At 49.0% G+C, this 23,875-nt stretch overlaps 1 protein-coding gene across 1 annotated transcript in view; it reads right to left on the reverse strand.

Moving 5' to 3' along the window:
• Positions 1–23,875, reverse strand: part of LOC307231519 (A-type voltage-gated potassium channel KCND2-like) — a gene marked incomplete at both ends in the record, with an annotated part of 35,165 nt that overhangs the window by 2,020 nt on the left and 9,270 nt on the right. Inside the window, 4 exons of the mRNA XM_080002265.1 lie at positions 668–885; positions 2,504–2,602; positions 3,579–3,677; positions 4,172–4,334. Of these exons, the coding sequence (XP_079858391.1) occupies positions 668–885; positions 2,504–2,602; positions 3,579–3,677; positions 4,172–4,334 (579 nt within the window). The remainder of the gene's footprint in view (positions 1–667; positions 886–2,503; positions 2,603–3,578; positions 3,678–4,171; positions 4,335–23,875) is intronic.

Below are 23,875 nucleotides of genomic sequence, written 5' to 3' on the forward strand. Positions count from 1 at the left end.
ATGGAAAAATAAAAGGAGAGAGAGAAAAGTAGGAACAAGCAAAGAAGGGAGATCTGTGAGAGAAAAGGTCAGCGAAAGAGAGATGGAGAGAGAGAGAGAGAGAGAGAGAGAGAGATAGAAGGATAAAGGAGGAGAGAGACAGACAGAGGGAAAGAACGAGACGTGTGTTTCTACCGGCTGGCCACACGCCGAGATAAACGCAGAAAGAAAAGATGACAGACGGAGAGAAAGAGACATAGAGAGGGACTGAGTAGAGAGCGAAGGAGGGAGAGAGAGAGAGAGAGCGAGAGAGAGAAGGGGGTTAAGAGAGGAAGATAGGTGGAGAGGTGGAGACGTGGAGCGGTAGAGAGGTAGAGCGGCAGAGAAGTGGAGAGGTGGAGCGGTGGAGAGGCAGAGAGGAAGAGCATGAGAAAGGTAGAGAGGTGGAGAGGTGGAGCGGTAGAGAAGTGGAAAGGTGGAGAGGCAGAGAGGTAGAGGGGTAGAGCGTTAGAGAGGTAGAGGGGTGGAGAGGTGGAGCATGAGAGAGGTGGAGAGGTAGAGCGGTAGAGAGGATGAGAGGTGGAGAGGTAGAGTGGTAGAGAGGATGAGAGGTGGAGAGGTAGAGAGGTGGAGAGGGGGCAGAGGCAGAGAGGCGGAGATGTAGAGAGGTGGAGCGGTAGAGCGGTACCTGTTGGACACCGGCCTCTCTTGGATCTGGATGGTGCTCAGCTCCTGGTTGTTGCTGTTCGGGAGGCCGAAGCCGCTCTTGCCGCGGTGCCTCCGGCAGCACCAGGAGGACAAACGCGGTGACGAGCACACGGACGACGCCCGCGACCCCGACTTGTTCATCATGGCCACCTCCAGGCAGTTGGTCTGGAACGTCTGCTCGTCCACGAACTCGTGGTTCTGCGGGGAGAGAGGGATGGAGGGGCGTGGGGTGGGCGGAGAGGCAGAGGCTGCTCGTGATCCCCCGCCTCCACCCCTGTCACTTTCTCCGACTCGACGGCGGGTGAAGATGTTTGCCCCGAGCGGCCGGACGCGCCGTAATCGAAACAAATGGAAGATGATGGAGGGCGTGGGAGTAGGCGTCGCCCCCAGATGTCCGTATTAGCGGCCATCTGCGCGCACAAGCAGCCGCGTCATTCCCGTGAAAAACGGGACAGACGCGGAAGGTCAGGCTGCGGGTGCGTCCCGGGCTCGGCCAGCAGGGGGCAGAGCGGCTCCAGGGCCGCGAGGCCTTCCATAGTTTACCATCTATAATGCAAAGCATATAGAGGGGCCTGAGATGAATGTGTGCAGCCTTTATGGACGACGAACAGGGATTTATCGTCCGTCCGCGCTTCTCTTTACAGACTTTGGAGGAAACTCACATCGCAGAGCCATATTAGGGAGGGTCTCTGAATTATAGATGGTGGCGAAATGAACCGCGCCCGCCTGGTCTCACAACGCGATGCGCAGCTCTGGCCGGGGGCCCCGCGTCCTTTTGGCAAATTGGCGATGGGGGCCGCGGGTCACAACAACATCCCTCTCCATGCGCCATCCGTTTGTAGCCTTCCGACGTCCCGAGACGATGCGTTTCGGACAAACAAACCCTCTCGTTCCAAAATGGTCCATAAAACATAAACATTTACAAAATACGTCTTGATTTGTGGGTTTTAAGGCGCTCATTATTATGTTGCGGTGCATGCCCTAGCCGAGTTCAACAACCGGTCAGGCTCCTGTGCCCTTAAACAGCCGCTATTTAACTTCCCTATTTACAGTTGATAGAAAAAGTACAGCGATGAATATATGATGTTTTATAATGTCTACTGAAATATTCATCACGTATCCCTCGCTGAGTAATTCCAGTCAACAAAATCTAAAAAGTTTGAAAAGGAAGTGCAGCGTTGGACCTTTACAGGAATAACGGCTGGTTGCGGGGGCAGGAGCCTGTAAAGGCCACATTTGGACAATTTTTGTACGCCGCGAGGTTCAAATTTGTCACCAGAGGAACAAACGTACAAACAAGGGTACGAGGAACGTACCCCAGTGGGTACTTCCGCCCCTGCTGTACCCCTTAAGCTACAAAGCTGTACTAGCAACCCGTTTCTCCAGTTACTGCCGCAGCGCCTTTGGTCGAGATTTCAGTCCGGCTCTCCGGTCGTTTTTCCCGGCGGGATCTGTCACAGGTCACGTGTGTGAATATTTTGTTCACTCTTATATTCTGTGTTTTTCATATTTGGTCAAATGAATTCTCAGAGCAGTGCCAGGTCACAGGGATCATTTCAGAGGTAAACTGTAAAAAAAACAAAAAACAGGTGAGAAACGGATTCCTGCGCCCTGGTTTAAAATGGGTGAGGAGTGTTTTGATGGTGCGTCAAAGGTCTTGCGTACGGTGATAACAACGAAAATATCCACTTTTGATGAAAAATAAAGATCTTTCGCAAAGGCTCGCAACAGGCACGTGCTATGACAACGTGGTACAACTGGAGATAAATACAACGTGGGTAAAAAACGCGACAGTTTTTTGGTGCTTGGTCTTTACCGTGGTCTTCTCCAGGCAGTGCAGCAGGTGGTGATGTTGGCTCTGGAAAGGAGGGTTGGTGGCCTTCCGCAGCAGGACCTTCCCTGCCTCCTTGGAGGCCTTGGGACACACACACACACACAGAGGACAGAAAGGACGGAGGTGAGCAATGGAAGACGCCGAGGTGGAGGTGTCGACGCAGAAGCTCTGCCGAGGGGATGGAGCGGAGAGAGCACGGCGGGCGGAGAGAGCGTCGGCGGATCTGTAGCACGGCAGCCAATCTGCTGAGGGCCTGTTTGAGAAATCAGCAATCACTGACATTGTGGTTCAATGCTTAATTGTTGTTGTTTTTTTGTTTCTTTCTTTTTTCTTGTTTGATTTGTTTGGCGTTTTTGGGAGAGGAGGGTTGAGGAGAGTCCGAATCAGAGCAGCAGTAGTGGCACACGCAGAACACACAGATCCCGGATCGCCAAAAACACAACAACAACACTGATGGAGCTCTGCGGGGGCTCCCGGAATGACGAGTGTGCCGTGTTAGTCGGCCCCCGGAAAAAAACGCCGACCGGATGCTTCTAAAAACAAAAAAAAAACAACAAAGAAACAACATCCACAACAGGCAAACGGCGTGAGATCAACATCCACAGAACGGGGTTCAGAGGAGACGGAGCGAAACGGCTCCGGACCCGCTTCCCCTCCGAGCCCCGTCGGGCGACACATGCGGCGCTCGGCCACGACCCCGTGTGGCCGCAGCGGGGCCCCACCGGTAAGGGGGGGGGGGGGGGGGGGAAGAGCGCCCCGTCGGCCCGGCCCCGCCCGGCCCTCCTGCTGCGTGGACGGAGGGATCTGGGCGCTGAGAAGCATGTCAATGCCGTGATGTTAGAGGAGGACGATCACACGAAGCACTGGTATGTATGGAAGCAGCCCCCCTGGGGTTAGCGCATGAGAAGCCCCCCCCCCCCCCCCCCCCGCCCCCCGCCCCCCTCCCCCCCGGGCACAGCGCCGACATGCAAGCACCGGGACGGCGCCCGCTTGGACGGTCGTCGGCCGGTCGGTCGGCCCCCCACGAACCGCCGCTTGCCCCCCCCAATCACGTTACCTCCTCCAGTGCGTCGACGAGGAGCCCATTGTGTTTGTAGCGCATATAGGCGCTAGTGCCTTGAATCTTCGTCGCACGGATTCTAGCGAGCCGCGTTTTCTGTTTGAACACACAGACCCCCCCCCCGCCCACCCCCCCTGGTGTAAGACCCCCGGCTGTGACACCGTCTGACATGAACTTGGCTCCGTGGCCCTTTGGCAAGGGCAGTAATTCAGCCGGGAGATGCTTATGAAGCGTAAGTCGGGGATTCTCTGCCCGTGGTGGGTACATTATGAGATGCAGATATTGCCAGTGGAAAAGTTGCTGACTGGGTGTAAATGCAAGTCCATTTGTTCCCGCCCTGTCACTCCCTCAGGACCTCCCGCTGCAACACAACTCCGGCAAAGTGTTTTCTGCCCAAAAAATACATCTAGAGACGCGGGGACGCGATGAAAGATTCGCATCGTCGGAAGCCAGTGTTTGCACTGTCATCCTGCCGTGTGCGGGACGGGACGGGGACAAGGAAGGAAACAGCGAGGGACAGCTGAGAGGGAGGGGGGGGGGCGTAAACAGAGGGATGGATGGGGGCCAGAAGGAAAGGGAGAGAGATGTACCCTCTGGGCGCGGCGCTTCTCCGCCCGCTGGCTCTGGTGGTAGATGCGGCTGAAGTTCGACACGATGACGGGAACCGGCAGCGCGATGACCAGCACGCCGCTCAGCGAGCAGATGGAGCCGAACACCTTCCCCACGATCGTCTTGGGAACCATGTCGCCGTAGCTGGAGAAGAAGACGCCGAGAAAAGGATGAATCAAGATAAAAATAAATAAAATAAAAAAATCGAGAGGAGCTTGATAAATAACCGAGAAAAAAAAGGTCAATTCAGCAAAACGGGGGAAGAAGTAGTCAGATCATTTACTTCAGTAAAAATACAAAATGACTCTCGTGAAAATGGAAGCACCACATTTCTACTTCAGTGAAAGTATATAAGCATTTGATTTTAAATGTACTCTATTATGCTTCATAAAGGAAAGTATTTGCAGATGAGAGCTCATGCACATGCTGATTACAGTTCAGAATTGACATAAATATTATGGATGGTAAAACATATTATAGTGCAGCTTTGCTTTGTATTGATTTTGATATATATAAAATATAAATCCAGATTATTATTATTTTTTTTAATAAAGTAATGATGTTGTGGCGGAGTAAAAAGTGCAGATATTTGCTTTGAAATGTGGTGGAGTAACAAGTTGAAAGACTCCAAAACTTTAAGTAAGTCGGTACGGAGGGTTCAAGACGAAAAACCCAAATTCAACACAAAGAAGGAATCCAGTCAAGGCTGCCGCTTTCAATTAACCACTCGCGCGTTTCGGAACCCGGGGATTCAAATATGAGCCCCGCGCCTTTCGCACCAGGCGGAGGATAAACACCCCCTTCTCTTCCCAAACACTGTTTACGTGTATAACCTCCCGGGTCCCGGCTCCGGCGGATGCTTTCATCACAGCGCCGCCCGACTCCTCCGCGACATCTCCCGCCGAGGGAGAACGTCCGCCGCGCCGGTCGCGCCCGTAGACAGCGATGGGGGCGTAGGAGGAACCCCCAAAACCCCGGGAAGACGACTCCCGTAAAAAGCGCCGCCGCCGTGACCTCCCCCCCAGTCAAGGCTGCCGCTTTCAATTAACCACTCGCGCGTGGGGGGCTTCTCGTCAAGCTCTGCGTTTTTTTTTCCACCGTCCGTCAAAGCGTTTGAGATGATGTACATTTCACCGCGGACGGTGCGGAATCAGACCATTAGGGAGATTAATGTACCTGTCTCCCGGACAGCGGGCGGGAGCTTGTAACGCTCGCTCTACTCTAGATCGAAAACTCGGTGATATCGTCCTCCTGTTTTTAGGGGCTTTGCCGCTGCGCTAATGGCAGCGTTAAGCCTCAGGTGGTGCGACGGCAACGAGCAAACATTTGCTCTATGAGACGGCAGCATATTTAACAGCGCCCACTGTGGCCTGTGCCGTCTCACATCCCACTCCGACATCGACGGAAACAGGGGAGCGAGCGAAGGCCGATTCACCAATTTCCTAAACCGCTCCGTATGTCGATTTTCTTAAGCCCCTTTTATTAAAAAAGGAAAAAAAAAAAAATAAGCCCAGCGTCGTCACGTACCGCCAGACGTGAGCCGGAGATGCCGCGGCCAAAATGGGACGAGCGGCAATAAATAACTCCGAAAGGCGCGTAAAGCGAAGTGGTTTGCGGCGTCTCTCCTTAACGCCCCCACCTCCTCCTCCTCCGCAGGTGCGAGAGATAAACGAGCGCCCCCCGCCTCCGCTAATGACCCGAGAGGACCATTACCTCCACCCCCCGGCGGCGAGACGGATGCGGCGGTGGCGGCGGCACGTCAGCGCCGCTCAGCGCCCGCGACGGCTGGGGGATCCGTCAGGCGGCGGCGGCGGCGGCGTAATGCGGAGGTAGCTCTGCACGAGCGGGGAGGGGAGCTCGGACGCCCCCCGTAAATGAAGTTGTCTGAAAGCCGCGGCCGTCTGCCTGAGTCATTAGCCTCGGGTTTCCATCACGTCCGCAGGGTTCTTTTTTTATTTATTTTTTTACCACCTCGAGCCCGGGGCAAAAAGATGTAAAAGCGGACATTTTAATATCACGCTTGATGGGGCTTCATGTACAACAGTTTGCTTTGGAGTTGAGCGATCTGACGCAGATGTCATTAGTTTTACAGTTCATTACAGGTCGAATCATTTTCCTGTGTAATCACCGAGCGAGCCTGACAGCCAGCGTCAATTATGGATTGGGAATGTTCTCCAGAGAGGGAGAGAGAGAGAGAGAGAGAGAGAGAGAGAATGAGAGAGAGCCTATTAGGGAATCTGCCAAAAAACACGCACTGGGCAGAACCCTCTCGTGCAGAATCGAGTGCTGACATGGACTTGATCCCCCGGGGGGCGGGCGGGGATGGGATGGGAGGGAGAATTGGTAAACGGGGCGAGTAAAAAAATGAATAAATAAATAAATAAAGCTAAAACACAAACCGAAGACGAAAGAGCAGAACGAGCCGCTTTCTCTCGACGAGAAGAGGTGAAGCAACAGAAGTTGAAGGCGTGTCTCCTGCGTTCCCCATCCCACCCCCCCCACCCCCGACAGAGATGGATCTCCGGGGCCCTCCCGACCACGCCGGGAGAGCGACAGCCGGCGGCGGAGGCGGCCGTAGAGAGATTAAAGCGATGCTCCCGCCCGCTTTGTTCCTTTTGTTTCTGATTACCAGGTACGGCGGTTGGTCCGCTCCCCCCACCCCCCACCGCCGCCGCCACCCCACCCTGCCACCCCACCCCACCCCACCCCGCCCCGCCCCGCCCCGGGGGTGACGCGGGTGAGGCATGAAGATGGATGACCAGATTGTTATCCAGCAAAGCAGAGGAGGAAGAGGAGCGTCGGGATGACTGAGTATCAATTCCCCGGTTCCACCCACCTGAAACCGATGAGTTTCACAAAATGCCGCATTCCTTAAAATCCTCCAGCAGAGAGAGAGCGCGAGAGAGCGAGAGAGAGCGAGAGAGAGGGGGAGAGAGAGAGAGAGAGAGAGAAAGCCATCCAGATGAAACCTGGCGTTGTGGAGGAGCGAGGGGTGGGCGGTGGGGGGCTGCAGGTCGGAGCAATGTCAGCGACTAACGGGGGGGATATTTATTTGAAATCCGGAATTGGGGAATAAATGTCTCTGCGGCGGCACGGATAATAGCACGATCAAACATTCATGACGCCCTGAACCAACCTGCGAGGCTGACCTTAAACACTGTTTGCCATTCCAGGGGCGCGAGCTTTCGAAAACGCTCCGCACACACGCGCGCACACACACACACACACACACATACACACACACACCAACATACACTAACACACACACACACACACACACACCAATACACTCACACACCAACACACACACACACACACACACACACACACACACCAACACATACACAAAGGGTTTTTAATTTGACATCAAGTTAAACCGATACCCCCTTTCTAAAAAAGCAATCTTGTGCCTTGATTGTCTTCCAGAAGCATGTGTCCCGAAATCTGACTGCCATCTGGCTGGTGTGAAGGAGGGGGAAGGGGAGAAAAAAAAAAAAAAATGAATCTCTGCATGACTTTATAGATACAACCGCGTTTTGTTGAATTCTCCGAGAAGGTGGTTGACATCCCAATTTCGCTTGGCCCCCCGGACCCGCGGGAGCATCTCGGCGGCGGAAAGCAGCCGCTCCCCGGTTGGCTGCGATCCCGAGCTCTTTATGTACTCACTCTTCAAGGAGGTCTTTAAAACCATCCCGCTCTCCTTCTGTCACGCCGCTTGATACGCCGGCAGACGCCGCCGCGCGGGGCTTAGCGCCGCCGACGATATGAAAATGCGCGGGCTTGAGCGAGATCCCCAAATCCAGATAGCTCTGTCAACAGTATTGAAATTCAATCGTTGTCTGGGCGTTTTTTTTTTTTTTTTTTTCGAAACTCCCCTCTAGCTCGGCTCATTGTGCGCGCGACCCGCCCGAGCCGTCGCGCTAATGTGCGCATTGATGAGTGCTTTATGAAGGAACTCGGCCCATCCGGCTCAATTAACTCTGTGTTATTTCATCCCGATGACTTCCGCCACTTATCAAGGTCCGGGTGTTAAAATCGAGGCGAGGCCTCATCCGCTCCGCGCTTCCTGCCGATCCAATCTGCCAGGAGCCAGATATCGGAGCTTTTTTCGTTTCACCGTCTCTTTATAAAGGCGCCGAGCGGAGGGGAGTTTCACTTTGGAATTATGTCCGATTTGCATGGGCTTCCCCCCGCCCCCGGTCCAGCTCCGAAACATCCCCGTCCTGTTTCAGCCGGTTAATCACGGAGGTGACCGGGATTTGAAACGCCTCGAAAAAGTCGATTCGATTCCTCGTTGGATTCGTTGCCCAAAGAGCGGTTGATGTGATCCTCAATCAGCTCAGTCTCTCCAAGAGCCATTCATCCCGCGGAGTTAGCGCCGGGAGATATTGACAACATTAAACGCCAGATATTTCGGGGATGATCGTTGGGCGTCCACACGTTTATCTTCAGTCGCCTCGACGGCCGAGACAGCCGTGTCCCCCAACCCCCCCCCCCCCCCGCCCCGAAAGGCGGGTCAGACGGCTGCGGCCGAATCAGAACGGCGCCGCTCTGGTCCGCGCCGAGACCGGGAAAGTGGATCGTGTCACTCCCGCTCTCACGTCTTTGACACTGGCTTCCTGTCCGTCGAAGAACCGGTTTTCAAAACACCGCTCGGTTTACAAGTGCGCTGAATGGGTTTGGGGCCAAAATGCATTTCTGATCTTCTGCTATGTGACGAACCACCCGGAGCTCTCGGGTCGGGTTTTTTGACTCTGCCCTCCGTCCCCAGAGTCAAAAAACGACACATGGAGAAGCAGCGTTGGGCTTTCATGTAACAAAGTGCGAGTCTGCTGCAGCTCCCACCTCTTTTAAATCAAGGCTGCTTGCCGCTGACTTTAACCAAAGCAAATATTCATTTCTCGCACTGCACTGTCACTTTGATGAGTTGATTTTATGCGTTCTATTTCTCAACTTTATAATGTGTTCTTGCTTTTAAAATGCCTTTCTTTTTGCACTTTGTCTCGATGCTTCTGACTTTTTATTTAAAGCACTTTGAATCGTCTTGTTGTTGAAATGCGAATGCTAGTGGCTTCGCGTGCACTGTATTATCACGGTGTGATCCGAGACAGCGATATCAGGAAACTGAGAGGTGTCCAGACGGGTTCTCCGGGGCTCGGACATCGCCTCAACAAGGTAAAAGGCTATTCTGGGAATAGGCGAAATAATTGTTAACAAAAGAGTAAAAACGAGATTTGTTTGATTCATTTGTGGCACTGCACTGTAACTTGTATGCAAGATATTGAATAGATTTTGTTTTTACTTTATGTTTGTCTCTATGTTCTTTAATAATGGGTTTCTTTGCACTTTGTCTTCCTGTCTTTTATGTTTTATGTAAAGCACTTTGAATTGCCTTGTTGTTGAAATGTGCGATATAAATAAATTTGCCTTTCCTTGCCTTTCATTAGCAATGACTGAGATTATGACCAGGCAGGTGGAGGCGTTGATTAAAACAGCTGGAACAGTCTATGAAGTTCAGAGACCTGCATCCCGTTTCGGTACTTGAGCCAAGACAATTTTTAACTCTATCACGATATTTCAATATCCAGTTCATACCTCGATTTTGATATTATATCGATATATCGGCCATTCCCTGCATATAGTTGGTGAGTTGCATTAAAAAAAAAAAAATCGAAATATTACATTCCGTTTGAAATCTTTTCTATCCTTTTCAAATGGAATGCACAGTCTTGATAAAATGCAAACACACGCGCGGCCTCTCTGACCTGATTTCCCAGTGCGTGCGTGCGTGTGTGTGTGTGTGTGTGTATGTGCGTGTGTGTGTGTGTGTGTGCGTGTGTGTGTGTGTGCGTGGGAATGTATAATTTCCAGTTTGACCTTCAGCGGTCCCTCGCTCCTCGCACTTCCGAGGGTAATTCACTCCCTCGCTTCACGCCTCGATGCTTCAGACGCTTTGCGCGAATCCTGCGAGACCGACGTCTGTCCGTTCCCCCCGCAGAGCTGAAGGTGTCACGGCCGCATCAATCAGAAGACGCCGCGCGTCACCACGACACGCGGAGATGTTGCAACCACGCAGGGGCAATTAAAACCGCGAGAGGGTCAGCCACCGATGCTCTTGAGCGCCGGGGTCAAAGACGAGGTCCGCGGACCGGATTGGGGCCGCAGAGGGGTTCAATGCGAGGTCTGATCCGGGTGATTTGGGTGAAAATTAAAATAATGTAGAGTATAAATACATATTTTCATGAAAATATTCACATTCAGTTACTCTCTATGGCCTGTGTGTAATAATAAGGGATACAGCTGGATCAGCTGCAGTTTAGCCAGTACTGATACCCTTGCGCAGGGGTGTCAAAGATGTGGCGCATGGGGCGGATGGGGCCGCTTTGGGGCCTGCAGAGAGGTTCCAATCTGGCCCACGGGATGAGATTGCAAAGACAAAATTTAATAAATAAGTGTATAAAAATATACAATATTTAATTAAAATATCTCCTTTCAGTTATTCTCAATAATGTTTGTGTTAAATTCTAATATATACAGTTTAGTTGAGGTCTCTAAGATATAAGGCCAATCTAGTTGATAAAATGAAACGGTAATTCATAAAATGAAACGCTGCGTGGGTCCGGCAGAGATGTGAGAGCAACAGAAAAGAGAAAAAAAACAACAACTGTAATTTCAGTTCTTTGATTCAAAGCGTTTGAGTGGGCTCTCCAATCACGGTTTAAAGGAAAAGTAATACGGGCCGTGACCCATAATGAGTCCTGGCACCGCTGTCCTTGAGCAAGTGGGTTGCAGAGTTATCTCTTTGTACGGCCTTTAAACGCTATAGGAGAGTGTACATTTCATCAACAAAACATGCAACAAACACACACACATACACACACACACACACACACACAAAGAAATCCTCCTGGAGAAGCCGACACCTAGAAGTGATGAAGCCACGCATTGAGGAACTAACGCAGACTGTTACAAATGGCGACAGGGAGCAACTGGAGCATTGTTCCGTGATTACAGGCCTCTCCAGAACCTCTGCACAATGGGCTGAATGAGCACAATATTCATCCTCGCTGACAATTCAATAATGGACGCACGCAGAAACGTCATTTCTCCCCTGAACTCTATTCAACAATGAATCTAGAACCTTGAGAGACAATGGATCGAACCCGCTGCGAAAAAACCCTCATCGCATTTGACTGACAAAGGAGCAAATATTAGGGACATATTCGGGGAGTAGCGCAATATTTTTTGGAGCGCTGGTAGCGAAAGGTCTGGAGGCTTGTAATGTAACGTTAAGAAATCTCATCAAATATTTAGTTTTATTTCATGGAGCCTTGAAATGAAAAGCAATATAAGCTTGTTTCCAATTCCACATACACAGCCTCAGAGTTCACTCGTTGGAATGGACGCCGTCTGGAAACGTCTAAATATAAGAAATAACATGAATTCTCTGTAAAAAAAAACATACAATGTCCCAAATATGGACAAAACTGGCTAACTGAAAACGGAGATAAAGGAGATATAGTAGATACAGGTAGATATAGTATATTTACGAGATATAGGAGATATAGGAGATATTGAGGTTATAATAGATATAGGAGATATAAGAGTTACGGGAGATATAGAGGATATGGGAGCTACAGGACATAAAGGAGGTATAGCAGATATAGCAGATACACGTAGATACAGTAGATTTAGGAGATATAGGAGATATAGCGTATATAGAGAAATAGGAGATATAGCGGTTTGAGGAGATATATTTGATATAGTATAGTAAATAAAGCATGATAAAGAAGATACTGTAAATATAGTTGATATAGAGGTTATAGTAGATATAGGAGATATGGGAGTTACAGGAGATATAAGAGGTATAGTAGATATAGTAGATACAGTATAGTAGATACAGTATAGTAGGTATAGCATGATAAAGAAGATATAGTACATATAGAAAAAGTAATAGTAGCAGATAAAGGAGTTACAGGACATACAGTATAGGAGATATAGGAGTCGCAGGAGATATAGAAGGTATATAGGAGATATAGGGGGAATAGTTGATACAGTATATAAGATATGGGAGATATAGAGATCAAAGTCGATATAGGAGATATAGAGGATAAAATAGATATGGGAGGTCCGTGACGGACTAGTGACAGGTCCGTGCTTATCTGAATGGAATGAATGGATATATCTGGCTGGCAGCCAGCTGGCACCCAGCTGGCAGCCGGCTGGGGGCAGCAATTCTGAGTGGCTGATACTGTAGGAGATAATGTATATGAGGTATACTAGATATAGGATATATAGTAAATATAGGACATATAGGACATAAAGGCGATAAAGTAGATATAGGAGGGACAGTATGAGTAGATACACGACAGGTTGTCCATATGACGGAACACAACCTCTTGACATCCTCCGTCACAGTATTGTTCTATCATTCTATCGCTCTATCGTTCCTCCTCCTCTCCAGATCCTAATCTGGAGGCAGAGCGTCGGGGACGGCGTCTCCTCTGGGTTTGATGGGATTAGGATTGCGTGATGGTGCGATAGGACGCGGCTCTGATCTGATCCCTTAGTGAGACATCATTATGGGATGGGAGGGATCCCACCGGCGCCGGGATTAACGCGTTTGGATCTTCCCTGCGTGCAGCGGAGGCACAGAGCATGGAGTTAGTTATACAACATGAAGGGGAGATGGAAAATGGAGGATAAGATTCATCCCCACTGAACCTCGTCTTATTTGTGCGGTTGAAAAGGAGGCAGGTGTAGCGTGGAGTCGGAAAAGCCGCGGGGAGGCTTTAGCGATAACCAGATTTCTCTCAGTGTAAAGCCAATGCGTTTCCATTCTCCCTTCATTCCGACCCCAAATCGGCACAGGAGTGAGTTCTGCTACGTTGAGCGGTATCGGCTGTGAGGTTAAAGATGATTGCGCGTTGTTCTTGGGGAGAGAAAAGACGCGGCGCGCACGTCCCCGCGCCCAAGGGCGCCGCTGCTGCATCGCTAATGTAGACGTTGTGATGCCGCAGCTTTGATCCCTCTCCGGATGCTCTACCCCGGGGTCCAGAGACTACACAGTCCCAATAAAGGCCAATAAAATTTCCTGCTTCTGGGCTATGCCGACGTAGGGCAGATAAACCGTATGGAATAATCCCTCACACACGGCTCTGCCCCCACCCCCCACCCCGCTCACATATCAAACACGCGTTCCGTCCGTCGACCAAATCCCATCTTAACGCTCACCCCGCGAAGCCAGGCAGCTACAGTAGTTATCACCGCGGCTCTGACATTAGCATGCACGCCCTCTCTCGTTTGGGAGATCTTCTTAAGAGTCAGGGATGATAAAAAGCTTTCCTCTCTGCCGCTCCTTGCTCCTTCCTGACTTTGACTCACTCTTTTTCTGTGCCCGGACCCGCCTGCCTCTAACTACCAAGCCGGAGATGAAACGCTCCGTTCTCTTTGTCTGTTCCTCCCTTTTTCCATTGCCATGCTGCACTAGCACACACCCGCTTGACATTTTTCCTTTTCACCCCCTTTTTTCTCGTTCTTTTCTCAGGGTTTCTACACCTGCCAACACTTGAGACACATTGCAGCGTTTTGAAAAAAATAATAATAATAAAAAAAGAGGCAAGACCCATTTCATTGCAATCATAAGGGCGAATCGCTTCCACTCGCGCTGGAGCCGCGGTTCAACGTGGAGTGTTTCTTGTGTCGAGATCACTTTAATGACTGCCTGATTGGACACTTTGCATTAGGTGAGGGTCCTTTGTTTGGAGGTCTAAGTGTCCAAATGAACACTTTAGACAGCGAACTGTCATTGGAACGCGATCGTAATGGTGTGTGATTGTTGGTGTGAATGGGTTGTGTGTGCACCCACTCGCATGCAAACAACAAAACCAAACAGACAACACGAACAACTTTTGCGCCAGACAAGACACCCAGATCGCTCGGAGCGCTACGCGTAAATGATCAACACCACTTTGGAAATAAGAGAGAAGGAAGCATGTTCACTGAGTGGGTCAGTTGAAATTGTTGCAATTTTAGTTACATTATTAACTTTTTATTTTTTTGGTTGCGCAATCATACGCATACATACATAGACGCCGCGTCAATCGCTTCAGCTTGATGCTGCGATAGGTCAACGTTGCCATTATACTGGAACGGGCAAGATCGGTCTGTAAACAAATACAAGTAAACAGGGGAGTTGCGTTTTTTCTGGATAAAAAAAGCACTATAACGTTTACATTTCTCAACCAATTGCAATTACTCGTTTTTTATATTCAAGGGTTTGTGATCTCCCTGGAGTAGATTGTGCCATTTCTGCAAATGGTTGCGCGTGGGTTGACGCACTTCCTGTGACGCACTGCCGTAAATCCATCATTTTGCCGGGAGTTCGTACCTGGTAGCAGTAGGTCCCCAAGCATCTGCCCCTTTGCCCTGTGGTGCCCTTTTTATCAGGTACGGTTTTTTTTTTAAACATGAATGGGCATTGAGGTGCCCCCCCTGACAGATTGCCCAGAAAAAGCGAAGCTGGGGGTCCATGAGCCATTTATTTATTGTTTTTTGAGCACCTGCCACTCTTAATGTCTCTGCACGGGCCTGGTCTTTGGGCCTGGTCCGAATGCATAGTGATTTGGAGGCTTATAGGGAACCAATCCAAATGGTGTCATTATTCTACAGACAGTACACCGTGCAATCAACATTCACTTCCTAATGAGAAATAAAAGCAAAAAAGTTGTCTATTGCTCCTTTAATATTTACTTAATCAATTTGACCAATATAAAATCACAAAGGCTTAGTTAAAACATATATAGTTTTAAACTTAAAGAAATATAGATTTCAAGACTTTTGAATAACATTTCCTTTCCGCACCCGTCGCCGGCCCCCATCATGGGGGCCTGTGGGCCACATACAGCCCACCGCTTGTATCAAGGTAAACTGTCACAAACGCACAAACTGTTGCCGGGGGCCTTTTTTTCTATATTTCCATATTTCTATAATTCCAGCACCTTCCTTGAATTCCTCTGTAGACCCAGCAGCTAAAAATAAACTCTGACAACTCTTATATTGTAAGTTGATAATGCAATTACAGCGGTTTGTGGCTGAATGGGGGGGGGGAGGACATGAAAGCGGGTGGGAGCACGAGGGAAGCGGGAGCCACGGGTTAGAACACAACGTGATAATAGAATGGGATCATCAGACACTCCAGCGATTATGCTAATGGGCTCGTTCTGTATTCAGCGGAGGTGAAGCGCCTCGCAGGCGATGGTGGAGGGGAGAGCGCTCCCCCACCTCCGGCCTCCGCCCGGCCCGGACGGGGGACGGAGGGGCGGAGACGATGCAAGCGCGTCCCGCCTCGTCGTGGTAACGGGACCCGGCGGTGGTCGTAGGGGAGGACGGTGCTCGCACGACTCCCCGAAACAGGGAGATTTCCCAGTCATCGAAACGCCACATGTTCTGAATATATAAACGTGAATATAGATGGACTTGTATTATGGTATTCATAGTTATTCATCATGTGCAGTGTATCCATCTATATTTATATTTCATACCCATGACCATGCTGCAACCATACTGCCACTAAGCCCCAGCTATTGCCTTCCAGCTGAACTCATCCTATGCACAGAATCGCTTTTTATACATTTAGTTCTATTTTTCTATTTTGCTATTTTTGGATATTTGGCCATTAATGTTTTTTTATGTGGCTATTTCCTTTGGATGTTTGGATTTTTTTTGTACATTTTTCTACTATTTTTGAATTTTTTCATACTATTTATTTTTGACTTTTTACGCCAGTTGTCTGTTCAGCAATGCACCAGTCGTCAGCATGACAAATTCCTGGTATACGAAAATGTACAGATTCTGATTCTGATTCCAGTCCTGATTGCGGCTGTGATACTGATTCAGACGGAGGCTCAGCTTCCCGTTCTGGATCCCTCGGAGAGACGGAGCAGAATAAATCTGGAGGATAATGAAAACCAGAACCCATCGCTGCCCACGCCGCTGGAAGTATCGCTGGTATCGACTGGATGAGATTGCGCTGTGACCCCTGTGACCTCTTAGCATGTGGTCAGGTGATAAGATGGGCGGGGGGAGGTTTGGAGGGGGTTGGGGTTTTGGGGGGCGGGGTGGGGTTGGATTAGCGGCTCCGCTCCGGTGTGAAGGGGATCCGGATCCGGTCCAGGAGCCTCATCACGCTGACAGCAGATTAGAGCAGACGGAGAAAGATTAACTCCGATGTGCGATTCCTCCGCCAGCGAGAGGAGCAACACGCGCACACACACACACACACACACACAAACACACACACACACACACACACACACACACACACACACACGTACACACACACACACACACACACACCTTGTTAAAAATACACTATCCGCATGCGAAAATACTCCATATATCAATTGATGACAACGCGCCAATGTCATAAATGTCGTAAATGTCGTGAACGTCATTAATGTCTACCGCTGAAATATGTCTGACTTCTTCCAGAAATATGAGGGACATTAATATCAGCACCACCGCTTATTGAATTGAATTTGCTTTAGGGTGAAAAAGTTTGAGTCGAGGGGATCGAGTTTTCGTTCCTTAATTCAAATGTTTTTCGTTCATACGAATCCTTCTGTCCGGTTTTCAACAACACGTCGACCTTCCTTACATACGATGAGAAGCGCAACGTGGATAATAGGTGGAAAACACACACACACACACACGCACACACATACGCACACACACACGCACACACACACACACACACACACACACACACACACACACACACACACACATTCAGACACACCTCAAAACACATACACACACACACACACACACACACACACACACACACCTAAAAACCCACACACACAGCTCCGGGTGCAAGCACTCTGCGAACGTACCTCAATATATTTTCCGGGTATCTGTAGTTACTTAAGTACAGTCAGTTCTGGAGACTTTTACTTTTACTGCACTCCATCCCAAAGTGAATATTATTCTTTTGAATTAAAATGACCTCGTCGGTTATAAATAGAAAAAGGTTCAGTAGTTTTTTATGAACTATTATATACTCTGTTATACCACGGCACTCTATACGACTTTTTGTTCTCCCACTTAATGTACATTTAAGAGCTAGGATATGATACACTTTAATATACGTTTACTTAAATTGTTCACTTAGATCGTTAACTTCAATTCAGTGAAAGCTCTGAGTATTCATACATTCCAGCCTTGAAAAAGATCAAGATCAACCGCAATTACAAAAACGAAATAAAAGCATGAAAAATACTTCAGAGAGGCGGCGTGAAACAGAGCAGGAGGAGGAGAGAAGGAAGACGAGGACGAGGAGCGAGGAAACCCCTGGACGGCGGCCAGAGGGGCGGCGCCACGCGGAGCCTCCGGCGGGGCCGGGGCCCCGGCTGCCCTCCGCGCGCCCCCAACCCTGACCCCACAACCCTCGACCCACGGTGACCCCCCTCTCTCCGTGTGCCTCCATGGCTTGATTTGCTGTCTGGAGGTATCACACACTTATATTTAATGCTGAGAATTTTTTCCTTTTTAAGACAAATTTGAACGGCATTTGTGACTGATTTTTGGACAAATCCTCTAATCTCGCTATTTGGTGCAATGCAGAGGAAAGCACCAGGTAGATTATGAACTCCGTGATTCCGTTCCTTTAGGTCAGATAGGAAGGTCACAGATTAATTTTGGTGATTTGGATTACGCTAGATTTGGAATGAACATAACCATCTTGAAATCTAAGCCTGTCATGGATTTCTCTCTTGCTAGGTTTAGGGCAGAAATTTTGACGCTGATGCAGAGGGTACTTAACTCATTTTGAGAAAAAGGAAAAAAAAAAAATAATAATCATATATATATATATATATATTTGAATAAATGAAATTTTAAAAATGGTTTATGTTGAAATGAAGACCTCGTAAATTCAAATTCGATTCAAAGACTATTTAATGACTTTCAAGGCCAAATGCTGCATTTGTAAAATCGGACTGAAGACATTTTAAGACCTTTGATGGACCTACCGCACACACACAAACAAAGTTATTTGCTAATGAAAATGTATGTTAGTTATTGCGGGTTTAACTGCCGGGTCTGCAAGCGGCGTAGCAGCGTCTGAAGCCCCGGGGGCCCGCCGCACGGGGCCCGCGCCCCGGATGGCGGAGGCGAGCGGCCATTATTCGTAACACCTTGTTTGTTTATCATTGCGGAGGGCGGACGGACGGAGGGACGGGCGGATGGACGCGGAATAACGATGTGGGGCCACCCCTGGCCCACGACGCGGAAAGGGAGAGAGATACCGGACCCGGACCGGACCTGGAGCGGGAGCGGGACCCGGGTTTCTTCTCAGATGAAGCGTTAACAGTCCTGACTGAATGAAGGTTATTCATTTTAATCACACCACAGCGCTCCCTCCCTCGCTCCGTCCCTGGGGGTTACTATTTTTAAGCACTTTTTCATTTCTTCTTTTCTTTTTTTTTTTTTTTTTTTTTTTTTTTTTTTTTCTGGCCTCGGCTGATGGCAAGACAATTGCTTTGTGGGACGGCCGCCCTTGAAGTATCGAGACGGCGGAGGGAGCGAGAGCGAGAGCAAAAGCGAGAGCGAGCGAGAGAGAGAGAGAGAGAGAGAGAGAGCGAGAGATTTTCACATCGACGCGAAAGCGCGAACAACACGCTTCATCCCAAATCCCCCCAAAAAATTTTGACTCGGGGCTCTTTCTTGTTGTTGCAAAATGAAATTCAACCCCCGTGTGTTGGGTGTTTTTTTTTCTTTTTGCTTCCTTTCTCCTTAAAATCCGGCGTCCATGCCTCTGTGTTTTCATACCTGTGCAACACGACCGTGGAGGGAGAGTGCTGTCCGCCCTGGGCGAGGCAGATAAAGATGGTGTGTCCGTCCGTCCCCCACCACCACCCCTTTCTCTCTCCCTATTCTATTCTACTCTATTCTACCCTATTTTATTCTATTTGTTCGCCCGCTATCTAATTGGACTTCTCCATCTGTTGGGGTCCGTCGGCCGCCTCCTGGGGATTCCGGGGCTTAAACGTCATATCAAACACAGCGATGCACTGGGGACCGTCCTGCCTCTGCCTCCTGCCAGAGCGGGCACAGGAACAGTGGGAAAAAACATTGTGTGTGTGTGTGTGTGTGTGTGTGTGTGTGTGTGTGTGCGTGTGCGTGTGTGTGCGTGCGTGTGTGTGATGCATAATCGATGTCCAGCAGCATTCAGCTTGGAGAGCACGCGGTGGAACCAGATAAATCGCGTAGATAAACACAGGGCTCTTATCCCAAACGAGCAGCACAGCGTTAATCTGCGCATCACACGGCGGCGGTCGCCCCTTTCTTTTTACTTTATGGCTTTTCCGAACACTCCCCCCCCCCGCTGCGACCCCGCCTACGTGACACGTTGGGGCCTCGGTCAACCTCCGCGGGGAAACCGTCGACGTCGTGCAAACAAGATCAAAACTCTTTTGTGTCTCCCCGAAAAAGAAAATTTCCCACTTCTAAAGTGCGACGCTCCCGTCGCACTCGCTCGCCACTCTTCACAACCCATTGACTGGGAGTTAAATATTCCGACGCGGGCGGGACGTGTGACAGCGAATTTGCGGTGATGATTGCGGTCCATTAACTTTGATGAATGCCGCTGTGCGGAGGGGACGATGGGGGGCTGGAGTCGTCGCTTGTTTGCTGTCATCAGCACGGCTGCTCCCGCCGCAGAAGGAGGCGCTGAACAAGCCGCTTGTGGCTTGAGGCAAAAAATTGATTTTTGCGTCCCCGCCCCGCACCCCCCCATGCGACTCACCTTTAAAGGTAATTGAATGTCACATTAGAATGCCTCCCACCCCCTTGGACACTCGAACGGGGGTCCCATGCGACCTCCGCAGGTCGCACCTCCGACACCCACGCGTCCATGGGCCACGTCAACGCAATGTGTGCGCGCGTGTCGGTGTGTGTGTGTGTGTGTGTGTGTGTATGTGTGTGTGTGCGTGCGCGTGTGTGTTTCGATGACTTGTCACGCGCCCCTGACACGCAAACGGTGGCAGGCTCCGTCTCGTATCGACTGTGTATTATGGTTATGCTAATGCGTAACCGCGCTGTCTGTCTGCCTGACTAAGCCACAGCGGGAACCACTTTGTCTGTCTGTGTTGTTATGTAAAGGTACCACTGCTCTGCTGTGCCAGAAAACCAAAACTCATAAGCTCTTTCACAGGGATTATGTATGGACAATTGGCTGCGGGGGGATAATCAACTGTTTATATTTTCCCCTAATACCTTGATAAATAAGTGAGAATTGTGGAACTGAAATGCAATCCCAGCAGCAGAGGAGCCGAGATGCAGCGAGGACGTCGGCAGAGAAATCCGAGTCCTCACTCCGATGCACACAACACAATTATTCTATCTCATCAATCCCATCGCGAGAGGAAACGCCTTCGCGTTGCAGCTATTTTCAGTCGATTAGGCGCTAACGAGAACAGCATCAGGATGCATCGGAGCGCTGCAATTTGCCAGAAGAAAACCTTAAAGTGTTAATTTTGGAGCGTCACCTTCATCCACAAGGTACCTGAAGCTGTGGATCCAAATCGAAATTATTCATCTGCATTCGGGCCCTTTTATTTCCAAATTACCGCGTCTTTATTGCCTTTTAGAAACAGGTAAACAGTGTGGCACTGTGGGTCAACTGGTTATCATCTTCCTTATTAACTTCTAAACACTTCCCGAGGAATATCTTAATTGAAGCAGAAAACGTCGCTGTCGGCAATCCACACGGACGAAGCAGAACCCGTTCCCCGCGTGTGCTTTCCGGGGCCGACACGCAGCGAGCCGCCCCTGTCCTGGGCCCAGCACCTGGGGGGTGGGTCCTGGTCCTGGCACACGGGGCGTCCAGAGAACAGCGGTGCTAGTGGGTCAAGGTCACCACCGCCATCCTGGCTTCATATGCCGCCGTCGATGCCATGACTCTCTGGAATGTGCGGCAGCGACGAGAATCTGAGCGAAAGATGCAGAACGAGCGAAATAAAAACGAAAAAAAAAAACGAAAAAAAAAGACTTTTTTTTTTGTTTCTTTAAAAATACGCTTGAATCAACACAGTTCATTAGAAAAGCATCAATATGTGCACGTGCACGCCAGATCCATCCATACATCCATCCATTCATCCAGCATCCATCCACCCAACAATTGATTGATCCATCCAACCACCCATCCACCCATGCATTCATCCATCCATCCATCCATCCTTCCATCAATCAATTTAACAATCGATCCAGCATCCATCCATCCACCCAACAATTGATCCATCCATCCACCCACCCATTCATCCAGCCATTCATTTTTCCACCCAACCATCCAGCCATCCATCCATCCAGCAATCCATCCATCTGTACATCCATCCATCCAACTATCTAACTAGACATCCATCCCTACATTAATCCATCTAGCATCCATCTATCCTCCATTTAACTGTCCATTGACCATCATCCAATTTATTTTTACACCCACCCATGTATCCATCCAGCCATTATCTAGCATCCATCCATCCATCCATCCAACCAACCATTCATCCATCCAACTATTTATTTGTCTTTCCATCCATCCATCCAACCACACATCCATTCATCCTTCCATCCAACTATTCATATTTCCATCCATCCATTCATCTATCCATCCAACACTTTATATATCTTCCCATCCTTCCATCCATCAAGCCATCATCCATCCGTCTGTCTGTTCATCCATCATCCATCCATCCGTCGAGCCAGCCATCCAGCCATCCATCCAATGATCCATTTATCTATATAACCATCCATCCATCTGTACAGCCATCCATCCATCCATCCATCTATCTACCCCCTCAAGCATCCAACCATCCATCCATATATCCATCTACGACCACCCATCCAACCATCCAACTATCAAACTGGACATCTATCCATCCATTCATCCATCTATCATCCATCTAACCGTCCATTGACAACCATCCAATTTCATTTTACACCCACCCATGTATCCATCCAACCATCCAACCATTCGTCAATCATCCATCCATCCAACCATCCATCTAGCATCCATCCATCCAACCAACAAACCATTCATCCATCCAACAATTAATCCATCCTTCCATCCAACTATTTCCATTTCCATCCATCCGTCCATTAATATATCATCCAACACTTTATATATCTTCCCATATTTCCATCAATCAATCCTCCCATCCAACTATTTATATTTCCATCCATCCATTCATCCATCCATCCAACACTTTATCTATCTTCCCATTCAATCCATCAATCCATCACCCATCCATCTGTCCGTCCATCCATCTAACCAGCCATCCTTCATCCTAGTATATATCTATCTTTCCATCCATCGGTCTAGCCACCCACCCATCCATCCATCTATCTATCCATCCATCCGTCCATACATCCATCCATCCATCCATCCTTTATTCCGTCATTACATCCAACTATTTATCTATATTTCCAACCACCACCCATCCATTCATTCATCCCTTCATTCATTCATTCATCCATCCACCCACCGATCCATCCATTCATCAAATCTAAAATATCTCAAAGTGCTCATGCATTACCCACCCTGAAGGTAACTACAGTGGGTGTATTGCATCAGAAAGTAAGAGCGAATCTTCCAACCTTTGATTTAGTCAGAACAAACTGCAACCAAACATGAAATCTAAATTGTATCCAGAGACACAGAAAAACACGTAAGGAAATGAAATGATAAATACATACACCAGTTATGTAAAGTAGTAGAATACTTGTATAATAAAGGCTTTAGCAGCCACATATATTCACCTATATATACATATTTGAATTATAATTAGTTCAAACACTTTAAAAGTATTTAATTGGATCAAATTGAACGTATAATGGTGCTTTATAGCAATTATTGGAGTAAATTAAAAGCCTGGTGATGCATAAAGGGTCTAATTCTACAGCAATTTAAAACACCTTGGTCTGCAGTAACCTTCAAGCTTTGCACTCAAGGGGCAAACTGAACTGAAACCTCCGTTTCCTTCCATCTTTTAGTTTAGTTTTGCCTGAAGGTGATTTTAAATTCCAGCTCCTGGAGAACCATCCTCAATGTTGCATCGATCCACTTGAGAATCCCGTCTGCACAGAGGAAAAACACAAATGCAACGTTGGCGATGCGTATGAACCTGTCCAGGAGGAATAGGTTTGGGGGCTAAACAGAGGAAAACAATGCCCCAGGGCTCCTGCCCTGTTTAGTTCCAGTTTGACCAAATGGCCTACATTAGACAAAATGTAAATCTATTTTTAGCATCCAGGCGCTGGAAGCAGCTGCCGAGCGTCAGGGCGACAGGCCGACATCACTCACCGCAACAGGGCTCCCGTGCAAAAGCGCAGGGGAAGCTCTGAACCGGATCCCAAATAGGACGCGCCCTCTTATCATTCACACCGCGCAGCGGGTAATAACCACCGCGGCCTGTGGCACTGGAATTGGGTTACCGTGGCTTGGAGTGGGAAAAGCCAGGTCTCACAGCCACATTGCTCTTAACAGACTTTTTCATTTCGACTCCGCAGCTGAAGTGTTTCTTTTATCTGATTAGGATCCGTTTTGATGACGGAAGGTGTTTGTTCTATGGCGGCAAACTGGCCCCGGAGTCGATAGATAAGAGTTTTCATCTGCACAGCGGCTCGGG

Source organism: Zeus faber (assembly GCF_960531495.2).
Source record: "Zeus faber genome assembly, chromosome: 6".
Lineage (NCBI taxonomy): Eukaryota > Metazoa > Chordata > Actinopteri > Zeiformes > Zeidae > Zeus > Zeus faber.